Below are 20,313 nucleotides of genomic sequence, written 5' to 3' on the forward strand. Positions count from 1 at the left end.
TGAAATAAAAATTAGACAAACGAAAGATTAAATACAGAGGGCTATTTGCATTATCTACCATGAAAAAGTATAGAAAGATTGCCTTATTGAGAGGCTCGGAAAAAATTGCACATTACAGGTAGACTCTGTATAATATATATAAGTGCTGTATGCATAAAAATAGTTTAGGGCCTATATTATTGCACATAATAATTGTATCGATGAGAGATGGCAGAGGTAGTAGTGGTGAAGTAGTGCAAATATAACGACAAACAGGTTACTGGTGCTACGTTACAAGTTGTGGGTGTTACACAGTCTGACAGCAGCAGGTATGAATGACCTGCGGTATCTCTCCTTCTTACAGCATGGGTGTAGCAGTCTACTACTAAAAGAGCTGCTTAAAGCCCCCACAGCCTCATGTAGGGGGTGAGAGGGGTTATCCATGATTGATGTCAGCTTGGTTAACATCCTCCTCTCACCCACCACCTCAATGGAGTTCAGAGGACAGTCCAAGACTGAGCCAGCCCTTCTGACCAGTTTATTAAGTTTCTTCCTGTCCCTCTCTGAACTTCCACAGCCCCAGCAGACCACAGCGTAGAAAATCACTGATGCTACCACAGAGTCATAAAAAGTCCTAAGCAGTGTCCTGCACACACCAAAAGACCTCAGTCTTCTCAACAGGTGGAGACGACTTTGGCCCTTCTTGTACAGGACATCTGTGTTGTTTGTCCAGTCCAGTTTGTTGTTGAGGTGAACACCCAGGTATTTGTACTCCTCCATGATCTCAATGTCCAAACCCTGGATGTTCACTGGTACAATTTGAGGAGCCGTCCTTCTGAAATTGATCACCACCTCCTTTGTCTTGCTGGCGTTGATGCGCAGGTGGTTCAGTTCGCACCAGGCGACAAAGTTGGTGATGACCTCTCTGTACTCCAGATCTTCCCCCTCTGACACACGTCCGACAATGGCTGTATCATTTGAGAACTTCTGGAGGTGGCAGCTGTCCGTGTTGTAGCTGAAGTCAGATGTGTAAAGTGTAAAGAGGAAAGGAGAGAGCACTGTACCCTGTGGAGCCCCCGTGCTGCAGACTACCACATCAGACACACAGTCGCGGAGCCTCACATACTGTGGTGTGTTAATGAGGTTGTCGATGATCCATGCAGCCAGGTGGAAGTCGGCACCAGCTCCCTCCAGCTTCCCCCTAAGCAGTGATGGCTGGATTGTGCTGAAAGCACTGGAGAAGTCAAAGAACATGACTCTCACAGTGCTCCCAGTGCCCTCCAGGTGTAAAAGTGACCGCTGTAGCAGGTAGATGACAGCATCATCCACACCAATGCCCTTTAGGCCATGGCTTCCCCATTACTGTAAAAAGAACTGAAATGATCTGGCTGGGACTGTGTATAAATGTTTACCCTTTGCCAGATGAGTAACTTTTCAAACTACAGTCTATAGTAACACGATGGATCAATGCCAGTAGCAAACCCTTACTATTAGAGCTGGGACTTGAGCTCAGCCAAACCTTAGTCAGACACCAAAAAAGCAACAGGGTAAAGGATTTTGTAAGAGGTTAGCGGCAGGCTGCCAGGTCACTCCGCTGTGGGTAGCTGTCAATGCTGAGCTTAAAACTAATTCAGTAAATTACACAGGGAAATGAATACTTAAGTCTGAGTGAAAAATACTGTAGCAAGCGTGCAGCATGGAAGAAGAGTCTGGATGCAGAAATCTTAGTCTCTCGGGCATTACCCTGTTGCTCTCGATAGATAGCACTGGCTTGACCACTTTATTATCATTCGCTAACACTACTGATGAACGCTACACCAGCTGGAAGGTGACTTCACGGCTGCGCTGACAGCACCAACTCCAGTTAAGCTCGTGGTGGTCTTCGAGAAGGACAAGGGTGATACATTTTTGGTCCCGCCCACTATAAATCAAAATCTGATTGGTTAATTAATTCATCTGTCACTTCCTACATAAAAACACACACTGCCATGGCCTTCTGTCCCGGCAATGAAGTCCTAACCAATGAGTGAGCAGCTCGAAACTCTTCTCAGCCTAGAGACAACAAACAAAACAATCTCATTGGAGAACTCGATTTTAATGTTTTCAGGACAGTAATTTCTGTCCTTTCATTTCTGAAACAAATTTGATAGAAAATGAGGCCGAATTAGAATTAGAAGAGAATAATTATCATGAAATTATGAAACAATGAAAGAAATTCAATTTAACATTTGAAATGCTGATACTGTATGTTTGGACCTTCTCTGAATGCCTAGAAGGCCCCGATGATTCCTCTCTGATCAATGCCCTATGGACTCATGCTTGCCTTTTTGACTTCTCTACCTGCAGGACGTGGCAGTCTGATCCTTCAGCAGGGGCTCTGTTCGTGGCGGCCACTTCAGTCGAACGCGGTGATGTCCCAAACAAAGGGGTTACAGCCCAAGTGCTGTGCTGCATGTTCCTGGTGGAGCCGACGGGGCCAAAAAAGTCACGACTCACACATTTTTGTCGCACTGATACCAGGTGAGTCTCAGTGAAGAAGAAGAGAAAGGGGAAAAAATGGCAGTTGACATTTTCCTGTATTTTCTTTGAAGTTTAATTTGTTTCCTGCATAACTCATTCGCCGCTGTGGCTCTGGCAGCAAGTACAAATGAAACATAAAGACATAATACAAAGAACACAGTGAGAAAATTGAGGCGTGCACCAGGGATGTGCTGTCACAGCGAGGGAAAAAAAACATGCGGCGTAATCATTTGAAAATATTCCGTTAGCTCTGTTGACTGGCATGTACCGCCTCGCTGACAGGTTTGGGAAAGTCAGGGAAGAGGGACGAGATGATATTGATCTCAATATTGCATTGTACAGTTTACTGCCAAAGCAAACAAAGTAATGGGTTGAGGGCAGAGCGTTAATTCAATTTCTCTCCGTTACAACCGTTAAGTTAATTACAAGTTTTTTTCAACAGTGACTTTCACTCATCATCTTCTTCTTCTCTTATTATTATTATTATTATTATTATTATTTATTAAACCACAGAAAAAATGCGGTCAATAGAAGATTTGTTGACGTTCATTGAGGCCAATGGCAGCTTTTCCTGTTTATTTGTTCCTTGCAAGTCTGCTTAACATTGTCTGCAAGTCTAATGGGGCTGATCTCATTAGCTAAGAAGGAAATTGAAAGTAAACTAGTCTTTGTGTGAGGCTTTCACAGCCCATAAATCTCAGAAGAGTCCCGGCATGGAGCAGCTGTCCAACTCCAACTGTCTTTCTTTATCAGGGGCCGATCTTTGGAGTGGCACAGTAAAGTTGGTGGGCACCTGCTTTCATCCACCCTGGTGGCAATCAGAGACTCCTTTAAGCCTAAGACGAAAGACGCAAAGCTCACCTTGAACTGATTCAGAAGAAGAAAAGGAAAAAAAACGAACACAGCACTGTTGTATGTGGAGAACGCAGGATGTCAGAAGGTGTTTCACAGGAAGCGTGGGACAATTACAGAGCGTTTTCTGCCAGATGATTCCGGTTGACAAAGAAGGACAAGCGTATGACGAGATGTTCCAGGACAGTCGGTCTGCTTGGTTTATCAAGACTGACAAGGAAGAGTGTCAGAGTAATGAAATGTCTCATCCCATTTGAAGGACCGTTTCACAAGCTAACAGACTGCAAAGGTTGTCTCAGACACCCGCAGTTTTTAAAAGCATTACAAGGACGATTGGGTGACAGTGTGAAAATCTGCTTCTTTGAAAAGTCAGCCTCGATGTTGTTCGATGGAGAGACACCACAGGTGCATTACCTCCAGCGGCGGCTCGTGATCACAGACGTTGGGAAGGTAGAGTGACGTTAATAACGACAAAACAAAATAAAGTTGACGGGCTATTGCATTTGACTTATGCTAAAGGCTAATATCTAATGATTTTTTTTAAGAGTAATAGGCAGTCAAGACTCGACAACACACTCATCCAATGTAGCGTCCAGCAGCTCATATCTTTGTTCGACTGCGTTTCTGATACAGAAGGTGTTTTTCCAAGAGAGCGCATATCATTAACCAGATTCACCAGGTTTCTGGAAGATTCTCAAAAACCACACACACACAAAAAAAAATAGGCATTAGAAAAAAATAAATGTTTCTCAGCCTTTTGTGTAGCCACTGTATGTGTGTATTCACATCCCCCCTCTCCCAGATATAAATTTCTTGCAAATTATTTTCTATAAAACTAATTTTTTTAATTGAGAGTTTATTTATTTATTTATATGCCTCGTTTTGTTTTTCGCTCCATTTCCTTATAAATGCACCAAGGGGAGTCTGAGCGAAACGGTATTTCAATGCACTCTATACTTGTATATGGATGTATTGATAATAAAGCTCCATTAAAATCGTTGCGGCTGCAGAGTATTTTTTAAATACTTCAATTTGGCGTAAAAAGAAAAGCAACACTGTTGTTAACTGCCTTCTCTGCTGCTGCTCCTCAAGAAACAAAAAAAAAAACGTTCATAAAGTGAGCATGAGGCAGCGTCGTTCCCACCCCAATGGACATTTATTTATTAGGGCTTGTTGTAGTTCCCATTTCTGGCCACTAGGTGCAATAATAACTCTATAGCGCTAAATGGAGCAGTGAGCATGCTCGTATAATCACGCAACATTGAAAAAGGTGAGCGAATCAACAGAACATCAGCTTTTATTCTCTCCACATTCACTGGATATGAGCAATCGCACGCTCCGATTGGCTACTCTCCTACAAGGATATCAGCTCATATACCGTGAGTAGAAAAAAACAAAATGGCAGCACGTGTTGCTGAACCAACCGAGGAAGAAATAAAAACTCAAAACCAAAAAAGCAACAAAATATGGAATGATAAGAACATACCTCTTTTTTGGTTGTTTTTCAAGAATTATCATCACATTTTTCACAAATTGCTCCTGTCATTTCGCCAGTTTCTTTACATTCTAAGCGGAAATTATTTTGTCAGACGTTTTGTATAAAGTTTATTTATCGAATTTGCAAAACATTAAAATAAAAAAATGCTCCGTTTCTCAAAATCCAGTGAATGTGGAGAGAATAAAACAGTTATTCCACTCAGTCTTGTTGTACATGGATTATAGACAACTCGGTGCCATGCGCCTCGGTGCCATGCGCCTCGTCGCCTATCAGCTCATGTACGACTCGATCTTGTGGAATAACTCTTAAATATCTGTCAAACAGCAACGCTTCTTAAAATTGTTGGTCAGTCAGAAAGAGATATTTAAAATGTACTGTATTGTGTGAATGAACTTTATGAAGATTAATAATTAGTGAAGATATTAACCTGTATATGGTGGGACTCGGCCTTACCTGCCCCTCCGGATGAGCCGCCGCTGGTGATGCCAAAGTGTCAGAGTTGTACAATTCGAACAACTGTAACTAACATTCGCATATTTATTCCAAAGTGTTTCTGACAGCGCTCGAGGGCACGAACGCGATCCGGTGTGTTATAACGGAGTTTAATGATGTTCACTAAATGCCAGGCTTCAAGTAACGTTGCAATATGAATATGTATTGGTATTAAACATATTTAATTAAAGAAATGACGACATGATGTGATTTATTTTATTGAACTTATAAATCTTTTTTATAATGACTTAATATAATTTAATATAACAATGTATTAACTGTTACAGAAGAGATTATTTAAACATCTAAATCATTAAAGATGCCTTGGACCGTCTGAGCTGGTGTTTTTTTTATTAATTTTCATGCTACATGTGACACTAATCAGCTCTAATTAAACGCATTCATTGTTCATTGTTAAATAAATATATATTTTTCATTTTCATGGATTTGAATGAAATGTTTATCAGACTGTTGATACAGTGTGCATGGATTAAAACGTTGTGTAAAGATATTTTCAGACAGACAGAACTGTGGGGTGTGTGTTATCAAAACACGCATGCACACAAGTTTGTTGTGTGCTTCCACTTGGAATCATTATTATAGGATTTATTTTTAAATAATTTGATATGTAATAAATTTTATCGATGAAAATTTATGTGAATGAACACAGGACATGGTGCCTCCTTTTCCTCGAGACACACACACAATGTGAATTTTAATCCCTTTGTAATTAGCATTAATATTAAAAGTAATGTTAGAGTTTACATTTTGTTGTCTGACTAATTTATTTTCTTCTGAAAAAAAAAAGCCAATTTTGACTGCTTGAAAAAGTCAAAAAAATTGACATTTCATCTCATCTCATTATCTGTAGCCACTTTATCCTGTTCTACAGGGTCGCAGGCGAGCTGGATCCTATCCCAGCTGACTACGGGCGAAAGGCGGGGTACACCCTGGACAAGTCGCCAGGTCATCACAGGGCTGACACATAGACACAGACAACCATTCACACTCACATTCACACCTACGCTCAATTTAGAGTCACCAGTTAACCTAACCTGCATGTCTTTGGACTGTGGGGGAAACCGGAGCACCCGGAGGAAACCCACGCGGACACGGGGAGAACATGCAAACTCCGCACAGAAAGGCCCTCGCCGGCCACGGGGCTCGAACCCAGGACCTTCTTGCTGTGAGGCGACAGCGCTAACCACTACACCACCGTGCCGCCCCAAATTATTGACATCCCAAATTAATATAATTAACTATATACTTGTCTAATGTTCATGGAGTTGGACATACATTGATGGATTTTATTTCACATTTATGAACTGAAAGCTTTTACTCCTTTCAATAGTGCTGCATCAGCGTAGATTTCAAGCGGAAAAATCGAGATGAGACACGAGAATGCTAACATGAGATAGCGGGAAAGGGGTGGAGTTTCCACGTCATCCATCGTTCCAGATTCTCATATCAACCAGGAGGTTTGCTGATTTTAATAAATAAATAAATAATTTACAAAAAAAGACTGATCTTTCCGCATGTTCGAGTGATCACTCGCTTCAGCAGTGATCGTTAACTCCAGCTTTCAAAATGCAAAAGTTCAAAACATACGAGTCGTTAATCTCCTTTTGAACGCTTTCCCCCACTGGTTAATGCTCATGTAAAATTAAGACACGTTCAAGAGCTGGAGTTAATAATAAGGACGAGCAATCTCAGATATTTACCTTCAGCTCCACTCAAGTAATGAGTACATTCTTCAAATCTGGAGTTTAGATCACACAGTTCTCAGGAAGTGAGCTGGTCGTGTACAAAGAGTAAAGAATGAAGAAAGGGGGAAAAAAAAAGCACTGAGAGTAAATTAAATCTGGCTAATTAATCTCCAAACTGATTATCAGGCCAAAGGACGGCATTAATCATCCACAATTCATTCAAACTTGAGGAAAGCTTTGTGCTGAACTCAAAACACGCCGTCCATGATCATTTCTATCTACAGCATATTAGAATTTATTCTCTCCACATTCACTGGATATGAGCAATCGCATGCTCTGATTGGCTACTCTACTATGAGGATATCGGCTCATATAGCCCGAGTAGAGAAAAACAAAATGGCGGAGCGTGTTGCTGAACCAACCGAGGATGAAATAAAAACTCTACTCGGAAACAAAAACACACAAAAAAAAAAATAATAATAAAGGCAACAAAATATGGAACAAAAGTATTTGATGGTAAGAACATTTTTCTCAAGAATTATTATTATCGCATTTTTCACAAATTGCTCCTGGCATTTCGCCGATTTGTTTACATTCTAAGCAGAAACGATTTTGTTGGATGTTTTATATAAAGTTTATTTATCGAATTTGCAAAAAATAGAAATAAAAATGCTCCATCTCTCAAAATCCAGTGAATGTGGATAGAATAAAACAGTTATTCCACTCAATCTCGTCGTGCATGGATTATAGAGAACTCGGTGCTGCGTGCCTCGTCGGTTATCAGCTCATGTACGACTTGATTTCATGTAATAACTGTTAAAGTTTCTGGAACGTGTTGTGGTGTGAAGAAGCAGCGATTTCACCCTACGCCAAGTTCCACATACAGAGAATACGAACGAAGTATTGCCAAATCTGATGTTCTCACAAAAATAAATATGACGGTGGTTTATCATGTGAGCAGACACTAAAGAGAGCTGGAAGTGTAAATACACACTTATGTTTGTATCATGTGTCACGAGGAATTGTGACGTACTTGGGGTAGTTTCCAAAACCGTACACTTTTGTGCGATATCAATTCTTCCTTGCCAACAATTTACCATTTAAAATAAATCATGATTATCAGTCCCAAGCCTGAAAATAAAAAATTTAAAAATCCTTTTCGGCGCTTTCGGTTACTCAGCAGAATGTACAGAACACCACAGATTTTATTTCACATTAAAGAACTCGGAACACTTTCTATTTATCATGAGAACGCCAAATGAGTCCAGTCAAGTGTGCAAAACAGTGGGTGTGGCGAGGGCGGGACTTCCAGATGGCATGAGTTGATATTAGAGAGTTCAAACACCATTCCAGATTTCTATGTGGATTGAATCATCTCCTGTTTTACTCAGGAGAAACGTCCTGCTCCTACGCTAGGCGTAAAGGTCGTCAGGTCGAGTGTATTAGCTTCCATAATGGAATACTGTTAGGCAAAAACCAAGCGCTGCATTTTTAAATTTATCGCCTTTGTCACGGTCAACAGCTTCACATCTATCTCTCCTGGGAACCGGAGATGTTCTAGCGAGGAGTTATAGCAGAGCTGAACGCAATCAGAACAGCAGCTCTGACAGGTCCATCGCTCAATCTCTGGAGAGCTATTCTGGCATTAACGTGAAGAAAAAAATGAAACCAAAAACCAACACGCATTAAAGCCGTTTGGGTTTTATTTGGCTTACAGTACAAATTCAACCGGACTTTTAATTATTGGCTGTGAAGGTCGTGTGGTCGAGGCATCCGTTCGGTCACATCCTCTGGACTGGAGTGAGGCCCAAGATGTCAAAGCCTTTGGCCATGACGGCAGCCGTGGCCTCGCACAGGAGCATCCTCCACATGTTCACCTTCACCACCTCTCCTGGGGAATGAGAACGGGAAAGAGGTGATGGTGAAGAAGAGATTTTAGAGAAAAGTCATTTTCCAAAAGAAAAGGCCCTTAAAAAAAAATCAAAATGAATAACGGTACAAAGGAAAAGCCTGAAAAATGAGCAGCGACATTCTTTCCAGTAATTGATACCATTCAAAAGGAACGAGTACAATTTCCACACTCATGACTTCAAGATGATCCAGAGACCCAAGCAGGAGCTTCATTCTCTCAAGTCTCTTTAGCGCCATCTACTGAAAAACACCAATAACTCCAGTAAACTGTGACTCCACCTCCGTCCCCTAACCCATGTGATATCGTGCCAGACAACAATCTCTCTACTAATACGAGGACCAGATTACATCAAATCTCCACTCTGACATTAATTAACATCTCCACAAAAGGTGCCAAAAGTTCAAAGAAGATCTAATCTAACCATACTTTCGGAGCAACTTCTTTCTTTCCCCCCCAGTCATTACAAGTCACAGTTCAGTGGTGCTTCTAATCTCTTTTCTTGAATCTCCGTTTTCATTCGTCTCGATTAAAAGAGCTATCTAAAAGACGCGAGTTTCATCAATGTCTCTTAATGAGACAATCTAATTAGAGGAGTTGAGGAACGTGGAACCAAAGTCCAATGTCTGATGGAACAGAGATTCTTTTCGATTGCTGTCTAATTTCCGAGAACTTGTACCTGTAGATCTAAAGCCTGGGTTGCTTTTAACTACACGTGCGAGATGGCGACACGTCCACATGGCGTGATATCAAAGTAAACAGCAGGGGGCAGTATAGCACCCTCTTAACAAGCATGTTTGAACAGAATCATGTTCTAGATCAGAGATTCCAATTTTAGACGCAGATCACGATGATAGCGTAAAGAATCATCAGCGTGTTTAACGTCGCTGTTAACGCTGACGTTCCTGCACGTGCGCACACGCAAGGCCATGTGTCAAGTACAACCCAGTATAAACCTAATAAGGAAAAATAAATCTTTCATGTGTGCGCAGTAAAAATTCCTTGGCACAACACCAGCCCACGTCAGGGCTTTAAAACGCTAATCAAGCCCAAACCGCCAGCTGGTTCGTATTTAGCACCTAACGGCGGCGTTTTCACGGCCATGCTGCGAGCCTCACCTGTCTGCCGATCCTTCTCCACGCAGTAGCAGCTGTCGTAGAACTCTGTGAAGGTGGTGGCCAGCTCGTAGAGGTAGTCGCATAGCGTGTGCAGCAGCAGGTCGTCCAGGATCTTCTGCAGGATCTCGGGGAATCTCAGGATGCACTTCCCGAGCTTCCATTCCTTCTCGTGTTCCAACGAGATTTCACATGTCTCCGCCGCTTTGTGCAGAGCTGCTTCTTTGATGTTGGCCAGCCTGGCGATGGACCTGCCGTCCACACAACAAACAAACGTTTCCAAGTTCTAACGGTGAAGCTCTAAATAGGATTAGGAAGAATGGAGTGGGATATAACCAGACAGGCATTATTTCTCAACAATACGTATTATTACGTTCCCGCTCCAGTGCCCTTTAACGTTAATAGAGTTCTTTACATGGCCTACAGTAGGCTCAAGATTCAGTTCACCACCAGCTTTCCTCTTCGTGTTAGCATTGATGGTTGAAGCGAAGGATGTTTTATTCAAACGTGATGCTACAGAGCATTAATGTGAGCATGATTTGTTGCTTGGAGGAAAAATATTCCTCAATAAAGTGGAATATTTTCCTCTCAAAAAGTAACTAGCATTCCAGAAAAATCATTCGCTTCCGCTATTCATGGCTTTCACTCGAGAACAATTCGAGATTTTGCTCACTTTTTTTTTTTCCAATTACGTTTGTGGTTGGGTTTTTTTTTCTAATCCCTGGTACAGAATTTGTTCAGAGTATTTCAAAATGGAGTAAATTTAAAAAAAAAAAAAGCATGATGAGAGTTAGAACTCAGAAGGTGAGAAGACTCAAAGCGCTGAACCCCTGCCACGAGGTTAACTGGCTGTCAGAGGCACTCACGCGCTCTCACACACACAAACACACCATCCATGTGAGGCGCGTCCCTTGAATCATGAATAGCTGTTGCAAAACCGTTATCACTACTGCAAATCCCAACCTCAGTAAACGTTCTGACTTTTAGTTTTCACTTTTTGAAGATCAAGAAAAATGTTCCAAAGTCTGAAGAAACAGCATCAGCATCATCGGATCCCCAAGCAGAGCTTAAAAACTTAAATATTAAAACTTCACGGGGAAATTACTGCATTAGCATTTGAGGGACGCCGATACTTAATTCTGTCCATGTTTTAGAGTGAGCTGAAATATCGGTCCATAGACCCCTTCGCGGTAAACGTCATTCATGCGCAAGAGGAAATTGCGCGCGCAGCCTGGACTCAAAAAAGACTCAGCGACGGTCAGACTGACTTTTGGCGACGGTAGAGACGAGAAGAAATGTGGCAGATCACAGAATCCAGGGACACATGTCGGCCCGGGGGCATTTTGAGTTATTGACAGATTCAGAAAGTACAGTTTCTAAGCTTTCCAATGATGCCTTCCATGTGGAGATCTGACAATATTTGAAGAATGTGTGGCCTTTTGAAAGTGCATAACTCTTAAAACAGAAAAGGGAGAAAATCGCCCTCAAAGTTTTCCATCTCAGCTACTCTGGGTGTAGGGCGGGCACATAATGGTGCTCATTTGCATGACATTAAGGAAAGCCCTACCCCCTACGAGCTAGCACGATGCTACTTTCATGTAAACAAAGATCACCACGTCAATTTTCCTTCCATGCAAAGTATGCCCAACACAATTATGAAGTACAAAAATAAGTCCTAAAGTATACTTTAACGTTTTGTGGTTGAAAAATTACTCACACCGTAAGAAAGAAAGATAGCACGATGATGACACAACTAACACAACACTAGTTTCATGTAAAGCCTCGGTCACAACCGGCCGTACAGTACACGCTCCTACAGCCGGTCTACACGCAAAAAACGCAAGAAACGCACGGAGAGCGCGCATGAAACGCACGAGAGCGCGCGTGTGACGTGCTGATTTTTGAGCCGCAGAGGTTCTTTGTCATGTCAAACAAACTCTACGGGCGCTTACGTTTTTTTCAGGTTGCAAGACAAACTTACGGCCAACGCGCGTCTTTCTCCGTGAATAAAAAAAAAAAAATTAAAAAAATAAAAAACGCAGCAATTTGGGAAACGCCAAAAATCGCACGGCCAAAAAATCGTACGTCCGGTTGTGACCTAGGCTTAACCAAACCACAACACTCTCCGTTACATGCAAAAATAACCACACAGCCTTAGATTAATAAACTCACCCCATCAGAAAGAGAAACGGCGCCTTGCACACACCAATGCCTCCGATGGAATGTAATCCTAGAACGGTCCGTGTATCATCCGATCATTCAAGTATTCCATTCAATCTGGAAAACGAGGTTGCGTTTTTTTTTTTTGCTAGAAATGATGATCTCCGATGTAAATACTGAGTGTCTGTTTGCTTCGCGGTGTTTCAGCTCCTCTGCGCTCTGTTTAGTAACTCATTCCATAGTGAAATCACACGCCTGTATGCAGTTAAGTAGCCATGAGCTCAGCTCGTATCATACAGCTGATTCGCGAAAAAAAAAAAAGACCTGAATCATCATGTGAATGGCCCATATGGTAATTTACCCACACCCCCCAGCAGGCTACAGTCCTGACAAAAACGAGACAATTTGCAACAAAAAAATGTATGCTTTTCCAACAAAACAATCTATTATCTGAAATACTGATTGCATTCTTCAAGATCTCAACTTGCACATGATGGAAAAAAACAAAAATCACAAATTTCGAAAAAAAAAAAAATGCTTCTTTTGCGATTATCTCGGATTCGTTTCGGCCGACATGTGTCCCTGGATTCGGTGAGGGGTCACATATTTGGAAGAAATGCCTAGTTGTTGTGTTGTCGGGTGTCAGAATCGTTGCAGTGATGGGGTTAAAATGTACAGAATTCCAGCAGGATCTCACCCATTCCAAAAAAAAAAAAAGCGCCGACGTCTATGACTACAAGCCATCAAACGTGTAGACTGGGATGAAAGCACCATCAAAAATGCGCGGGTTTGCAGCGCCCACTTCATCACAGGTAAGATCAGGATATTTATTAAATCTTTCTTTTTTATTCTTTCTAGTCTTCGTTTATTGATGTAGCAAAATACTTTGGTAGCGTTTGTCTGATTAGCTGGTCATAGTTACACAATGTAGTGAATATTGTTAGCATGTTAACTTAGCTTAGCATGCAATTGTGTTTGTAGGAGAGGTCTCGCTTGACTCAAGCAGTCCAGATTTTGTGCCGTCGTTATTTGTGTATGCCGAAAATCACAATTTTAAAGCAAGGATGGAAAGGTAAAATTGTGTGCACTCACTCTAAATGCCAACTTGCGTTGACCGCTCTACCCTAGCTCCCGCCCCGTTCAGTTTCATTTCTGCTCTCTGCCTCTCGCTTTTTACGCAGCGCTGATTTCTCTTAGCTGCACTCTTTACACTATCATTCCTTTCATGCCATCACCTCCTGCAAATTGCTGTTTAGTGTTGGGATTTGCTGTTGTAGCTAAAGCCACATTGCCATCACATCACTGGCATAATTTGATTAAAACAAAATGAATATGAATGTCCCATTGTTAATCAAGTTGTAGTCTCGCTGTAACCAGAATGTTGATGGCAGGCTACTTTTGCAAATAGGTTTTTTTTTTTTTTTTGAGTTTGACATTTTTTGTAAATAGTATGACTGCCTTCAGGTATCAGAGGAAAACTTACTAACATCGTCCGTCCACTCTTTAATTAAATGCGGATCCGGTAGGCGATGTCCACTTGTTAGAGTTAACTTATTTATGTAGCATTCTTGATCTTGTAACGACAATTCTTTTGCATAATCTGACAGCTCATAATGCCGGTCTATGGGCAGCGCCATTGTTTCCGAGTCCAGGCTGCGCGTGGACCTAGCAACGGTCGGTTTGTTTACAAACATGCGAAGGGGTCTATACAAACTATTCAGTACTATTCCGCATCCAACCCCCCTCCGCACACCCACACTCCCCCTGTGAGAGGTATTGATCTGTACAGGGTTCATCGAACAGCCGTAGTGAGACTGCGCTTTTCCCGCAAGCTCGAGAACGAATGTAACTGGCACGCCTCGCTCGCAACCATCGATCCCGAGCGAGTGATGCTCACCTGATGCGGGTGAAGGCGTAGAGCAAGTAAGCGGCAGTGTTGCCCCTGTCGTCGAGCATCTTGTCGAAGGAGAAGACGTAGTCGTTGATGCGGTTGTGGGACAAGTCGGCGTACTTGATGCAGCCGAAAGCGACGGCGCGTTGTGCCTGGATCAGCTCCTCCGACGTCAAAACCTGAAACATGCACAAATCAAATCAACATACGACGTTTAAAATAGCGCAGAATGACTAAATCATCCATTGTGGTATTCAGGTCATCCATACTGTCCATGGTCACGAAGGACGAGCCGTTTTCATTAAAGGTCCTGGAAATCTGAGTCCTGTCAGGAGAATCGTAATTACGACATGAACGTACATGAAAGCCATCACATCAGTGTCGTAATTACCACTTGGAAACGGGATTCGGGGGGTCAAGGTGGTCCCAAGGTGAGCAAAATAAAGTTCTTGTTGTTAACAAAAAATAAAAAATATAAGTAGTAGTCATCATAGTAGTCACAGTTCTCTCATCTCACTAAAACGTCCACCTCCAAACTCGTGCTCAAGAACGTCTTCTGAGGAGAACTTGGAGGTCGCTAAAATAAGGTCACATATGATCAGCTAGTTTCCTGGTTCATTTCATTAACCCAGACTACAGATGTGTGTAAACAGTGACGATGTTATACAAGAACCTGATTCAATGAGAGCTTCATGGAAGGCGGCGCTTTTACAACCTCAATTCCAAAAAAGTTGAGACGTCGTGTAAACCGTAATTAAAAAACAGAACGTAAAAGTTTTGCAAATCATGGAAACCCGATGCTACATTGAAAATAGTACAAAAGACAACATGCGTTGAAACTGAGAAATTTTTTTGTTTTTTGAAAAATATTTGCTCATTTTGAACAAGCAACATGTTTCAAAAAAGTTGGGACGGGGCGTGTTTACCACTGTATTGTACCCCATCACCTCTACTTTTAACACCACTCTGTAAACGTTTGGGAACTGAGGAGACCAACTGTTGTACAGTGCTCGGCGTAAATGAGTGCACCCTGTTTGAAAAGTAACATTTTAAACAATATCTCAATGAACACAAACAATTTCCAAAATGTTGACAAGTATAACATCTGTTTAACTTGTAGCGTGAAAGTAAGGTTAATAATATAACTGATGGCGTATTCACACCTACATTGTTTGGTCTGGACCAAACGACCAAACGAACCAAATTTCCCTTGGTCCGGACCTTTTGGGTTGGTCTGAATACAAACCACCGAACTCTGGTCCGGACCAAACAAGCGGACCGAGACCGAGCTGCAAGGTCGGACTCGGTCCGGACCAAAGGAACCCTGGTGCGGACCTTTTGGAGGTGTGAAAGCAGACCGGACCTAATCCGACAGTTTTGCTTTTTTGTACCTCGGGAGCTTCCGTCGTTTGTCGAGCATTATGGGAAACAGAGTCTTGACACTCCATCGCAAAGTGCAAACACTGTTTCGGTTGTCAAGGGAACCTTACAACAGTTGTTCAGTCATTCAGACCAGTGGTAGGCTAGACTACAGAGTACAAAAAATGAGTAGGGGGCAAACGTGGGCCGAGGAAGAAACGCACACCCTTGTGGATATATGGGCAGATGTCCACATATCTGAGCTTTTGGAGAGAACACACAAAAATGCCGACGTGTTTGCTGTATTCAGTGAGAAAATGAAGGAGAAGGGGTTCACGCGCTCCCCAGAACAATGTCGGCTAAAAGTGAAGAAACTCCGTCAGACCTACATTAAAATCAGGGACATTCTTTCAAAAAGTGGCGGCACTAGCGACGCAAAAAAGAAATTCATCTATTGCGTGAAGAGCCAGAACTGTCACAACATGATGCGCGCTCATCAGCGCTATCCTCCGTAGCCGCCTTGCCCTTTGTCGTCGTCGTTGATGAATTACTTGTACAACAGCATAGTAATCGCACAATTGTGAAAACAGTAAAAACTGGAAAAAACATATAGCTTTGATGACATTAAAAAGAATAACAGCACGGAAAGCCTCCATGACTACTTTTGAACTTAACGCTTTGTGCGCGTGTCGTCTCTGACCAATAGCTGAACGACCTCAGGGCGCGTGGCTTTGTTGACAGATTTTGGTCCGCTTACTAAAATGTACAGTGTGAAAGCGAACCGCACCAAAATGAAAAAATAAAAAAAACATTTGGTTCGGACCAAAGCAAGTGAACTATCGAACTATCCTGGTCTGAATACACCCTTAGATTACACATTTTTCAGTTTTACTCAAATTAGGGTGGTGCAAAAATGAGTACACCCCACAACAAAAACTACTCCATCTAGTACTTTGTATGGCCTCCATGATTTTTAATGACGGCACCAAGTCTTCTCGGCATGGAATGAACAAGTTGGCGACATTTTGCAACATCAATCTTTTTCCATTCTTCAACAACGACCTCTTTTAGTGACTGGATGCTGGATGGAGAGTGATGCTCAACTTGTCTCTTCAGAATTCCCCAAAGAAAATATTTTCTTTCCACCACAAAGGTGAAGGCTACAAGAAGATCAGCAAAGCTTTACTTATCAGTCAGAATACTGTAGCAAAAGTGGTACAAAAATTTAAGAAAGATGGAACTGCAACCATCTCACAGAGACGTCCAGGTCGTCCACGGAAGTTAACACCTCGACAGGAGCGTCTTCTGATGAGAAGCGTTGAAGAAAATCAGCATGTAAGTTCACTGCAGTTATCTAAAGAAGTAGAAAGCCAAACTGGGGTGACTATTTCCCATGACACAATATGGCGTACACTGCAGAGGAATGGCATGCATGGATGCCGTCCACGAAAGAAGCCTCTCCTAAAGCCCAGGCACAAAAAAGCCCGCCTAGAGTTTGCCAGGGCCCATGCTGACAAAGATGAAGACTACTGGGACTCTATACTCTGGAGTGATGAGACCAAGATAAATGTTTTTGGAACTGATGGCTTCAAAACTGTATGGCGTCGCAAAGGTGAGGAATACAAAGAAAAACGCCTGGTGCCTACAGTGAAACATGGTGGTGGCAGTGTCCTTATGTGGGGCTGCATGAGTGCTGCTGGTGTCAGGGAGCTGCATTTCATTGATGGCATCATGAATTCACAGATGTATTGCTCTATACTGAAAGAGAAGATGCTACCATCACTCCGTGCCCTTGGTCGTCGTGCACTTTTCCAACATGGCTAAACACACATCTAAGGCCACTGTTGGATTTCTGAAGAAGAACAGGGTGAAAGTGATTCAGTGGCCAAGTATGTCTCCTGATCTGAACCCAATCGAACACCTATGGGGAATTCTGAAGAGACAAGTTGAGCGTCACTCTCCATCCAGCATCCAGTCACTAAAAGAGGTCGTTGTTGAAGAATGGAAAAAGATTGATGTTGCAAAATGTCGCCAACTTGTTCATTCCATGCCGAGAAGACTTGGTGCCATCATTAAAAATCATGGAGGCCATACAAAGTACTAGATGGAGTAGTTTTTGTTGTGGGGTGTACTCATTTCTGCACCACCCTAATTTGAGTAAAACTGAAAAATGTGTAATCTAAGTTATATTATTAACCTTACTTTCCCGTTATAAGTTAAACAGATGTTATATTAAACTTTGTCCTTTCAACATTGTGGAAATTGTTTGTGTTCACTGAGATATTGTTTAAAATGTTACTTTTCAAACAGGGTGCACTCATTTACGCTCAGCACTGTAGATCTGAAAGAGAAATGTTGTCCCATTCTCGCCTGATACACAATTTCAGTTGCTCAACAGCAACAGTTCGGGGTCTCCTTTATCGTATTTTGCGCTTCATAATGCGCCAAATGTTTCAAATGGGAGACAGGTCTGGACTGCAGCAGGCCAGTTTAGCACCCAGACTCTTACTCCAGAGCCATGCGGTTTTAATCTGTGCAGAAAGCAGTTTGGCGTTGTCTTGCTGAGAGAAGGAAGGCCTTGCCTGAAAAAGATTTAGTCTGGATGGCAGCATGCTGCTCTGAAACGTGTTTATATCATTCAGCATTAATGATGACAAGCTACCCATGTCATGTGCACTAATGCCCCCTCGTATCATCACAGAGGCTGGTGTTTCAACTGTGCACTGATGATAAACCGGATGGTCCCTCTGCTCTTTAGCCTGGAGGACGTGGCGTCCATGATTTTTAAAAAGAATTACTACTTTTTCCACTTCGCCTCAGCCCATCGTAACAGAGCTCGGGCCCAGAGAAGGGAGCGGCGTTTGTGGATATTGTTTACATCTGGTTTTAACTTGCGTCTGTGGATGCAGTAATGAACTGTTTTCACAGACGATGGTTTTCTGAAGTGTTCCTGAGCCCATACAGTGATTTCCACATTCTGTTTTTATTAATGTTTTACACAGTGTGCCAACTTTTTTGGGAATCGCGGTTGTAGGATCCTAGCCAGCTTTAGCAGCTAAACGATCTTTGGCGCGTGATGGTATCGTAATTGCGAAATAGGACCTGAATTGGCGTTCACCGCTACAACCGCATTTCTAACTGCGCGTGTGTCGGGAAACATGGTGCAATTACACATCTGCTAGCTTTCTCTCCAGAATGTTCAATGGAACATGTAAACGGACGAGTATGGACGCTTGGTGAAATATATGAGCTGCTTTATTCCGCAGGGATGAAGTTCACCAGGTTGTTAGCGACGTCACTGCAGGTCTTTGCTCTACAGGAAGTCGACGTTTTGTTCTCTGAAAAAGCCGAGAACAGGTTAAGCGGTGAAGTGGTGCGCTCTGAGAGGAATTTAGTGTCGACAGAAAGGAGAAGAAAAGAGAATGAACCAATAAGCCTGTGTGTGTGTGTGTGTGTGTGTGTGTGTGTGTGTGTGTGTGTCTTTCCCTTCTTGTTTGTGCCTGCTCACCTGATCTCTCTCTTTTTCTTTCAGTTTGTCCATGGATCTCTTCAAACCCTCTTCCAGCAGGTCCATTAACCGGACCGTGTCTCCTGAGCGGGTTTTAAATTTCTTCCTGCGCCACAGAAGAGTGTATTAGAGAAATATGAACACATCACCGAGCAATAAACCTGCCTCCTGGTACAGAAAACGCACAGAGCACAATCGTTCGTATTTATCGACTATCTGTAAGACGCAGGTAAAGCGTACGTACTTGTCCTCTCCCAGAACCACTCCAAAACCGGCGTGTTCTACCCGCGTGACCTTTGAGTCGTACCAGCCGATCATTCTCGCCGCAGCAAACACCACTTGGAAGTGCATGGCCTATCGGGGAATGAATGCACACAGACAATTACAGAGATGCCTACCCCAAATTTTAAATTTCAGTATTCTTCAAAACATTTTTCAGTACTTTGGAATGACTTTCAGTAACATTAATTTATGCGCATTTCCATTATAAAGAGGTGTATATACCAATATGTTTAACATTTTAATTATTAAAAAGTACTGTTTTGTGTGAATTGAATAAACAAAACGCGAGCAGCCATCTCAACTGAATTTCCACTCAACAAATTTCTAGAGCATACAATAGATCACATTTTTATAAATACAATAGTGTTCCCTGTTTGCAGACATTACGGTTGACGACCAATCATTGGTATTGAATGTAACTCCTCAAAAGTATTATATTATATTGCCTGGCAAAATGTTCTACCTGTTAACGGATTCTAATAAAATTAAAAAAAATTCTTATTTCATGCCAAAGAGAGTCCGACATTGTTATCTTAATGTCCCAATATATAGATACTTCAGCATAATGCTTCAGAAGAGACATTGAATAAAATGGCATTTATAATTGTATTTAAAACAGTGGAATGATCAATTTTTTGCCACAATCCCAACAACACTAATCATAAAATTCTGTTTTTGATCAGACTACATGTACATTTGCACTTGCAACACTGAAAAGACTTTGAATTAAAGAAGTACAGCCAGTGTTTGATATTTCAGTGAATAAAAATCAGACATGTAAAAAGAAACTGAATAAGTTTAACTCACATTTCATGGCACTAATTGGCAAGTTCAACTCCAAGCACAGGTCAACCATCACCGCTTCAGCACGCGTCACGTTCCGTGTCTTTTCATCCACAGATTTCGTAAAAAACTGCTGGATACCCCCAGATTTACTTTCCGCCTGACTCGCTGTTTCAGCATACTCCATATGCATTTTTTGTAGTTGACATGCCGCCTGCAGTCATCGTGACCACCATGCGTGATGTTAATGTCAGTTCTA

General features: G+C 42.1%; 2 protein-coding genes across 4 annotated transcripts in view; one reads left to right on the top strand and one right to left on the bottom strand.

Moving 5' to 3' along the window:
* The window catches only part of si:dkeyp-23e4.3 (rho GTPase-activating protein 7), a 98,196-nt gene extending 92,091 nt beyond the window's left edge, over nt 1-6,105 (top strand). For all 3 annotated transcript variants that reach the window (XM_060936517.1, XM_060936518.1, XM_060936519.1), the window contains 2 exons: nt 2,326-2,499; nt 3,253-6,105. In XM_060936517.1, coding sequence (XP_060792500.1) covers nt 2,326-2,499; nt 3,253-3,370 — 292 coding nt within the window. In that variant the 3' untranslated portion in view covers nt 3,371-6,105. The remainder of the gene's footprint in view (nt 1-2,325; nt 2,500-3,252) is intronic.
* Nucleotides 6,106-8,728: 2,623 nt separating this feature from the next.
* rars1 (arginyl-tRNA synthetase 1) overlaps nt 8,729-20,313 on the bottom strand; it is a 32,706-nt gene continuing 21,121 nt past the window's right edge. Inside the window, exons 11-15 of the mRNA XM_060936510.1 lie at nt 19,234-19,343; nt 18,990-19,095; nt 14,129-14,301; nt 10,075-10,322; nt 8,729-8,938 (exon numbers count right to left, since the gene is read on the bottom strand). Of these exons, the coding sequence (XP_060792493.1) occupies nt 8,829-8,938; nt 10,075-10,322; nt 14,129-14,301; nt 18,990-19,095; nt 19,234-19,343 (747 nt within the window). The 3' untranslated portion in view covers nt 8,729-8,828. The remainder of the gene's footprint in view (nt 8,939-10,074; nt 10,323-14,128; nt 14,302-18,989; nt 19,096-19,233; nt 19,344-20,313) is intronic.

This window comes from Neoarius graeffei, chromosome 12 (assembly GCF_027579695.1).
Source record: "Neoarius graeffei isolate fNeoGra1 chromosome 12, fNeoGra1.pri, whole genome shotgun sequence".
In the NCBI taxonomy this organism is placed as follows: domain Eukaryota; kingdom Metazoa; phylum Chordata; class Actinopteri; order Siluriformes; family Ariidae; genus Neoarius; species Neoarius graeffei.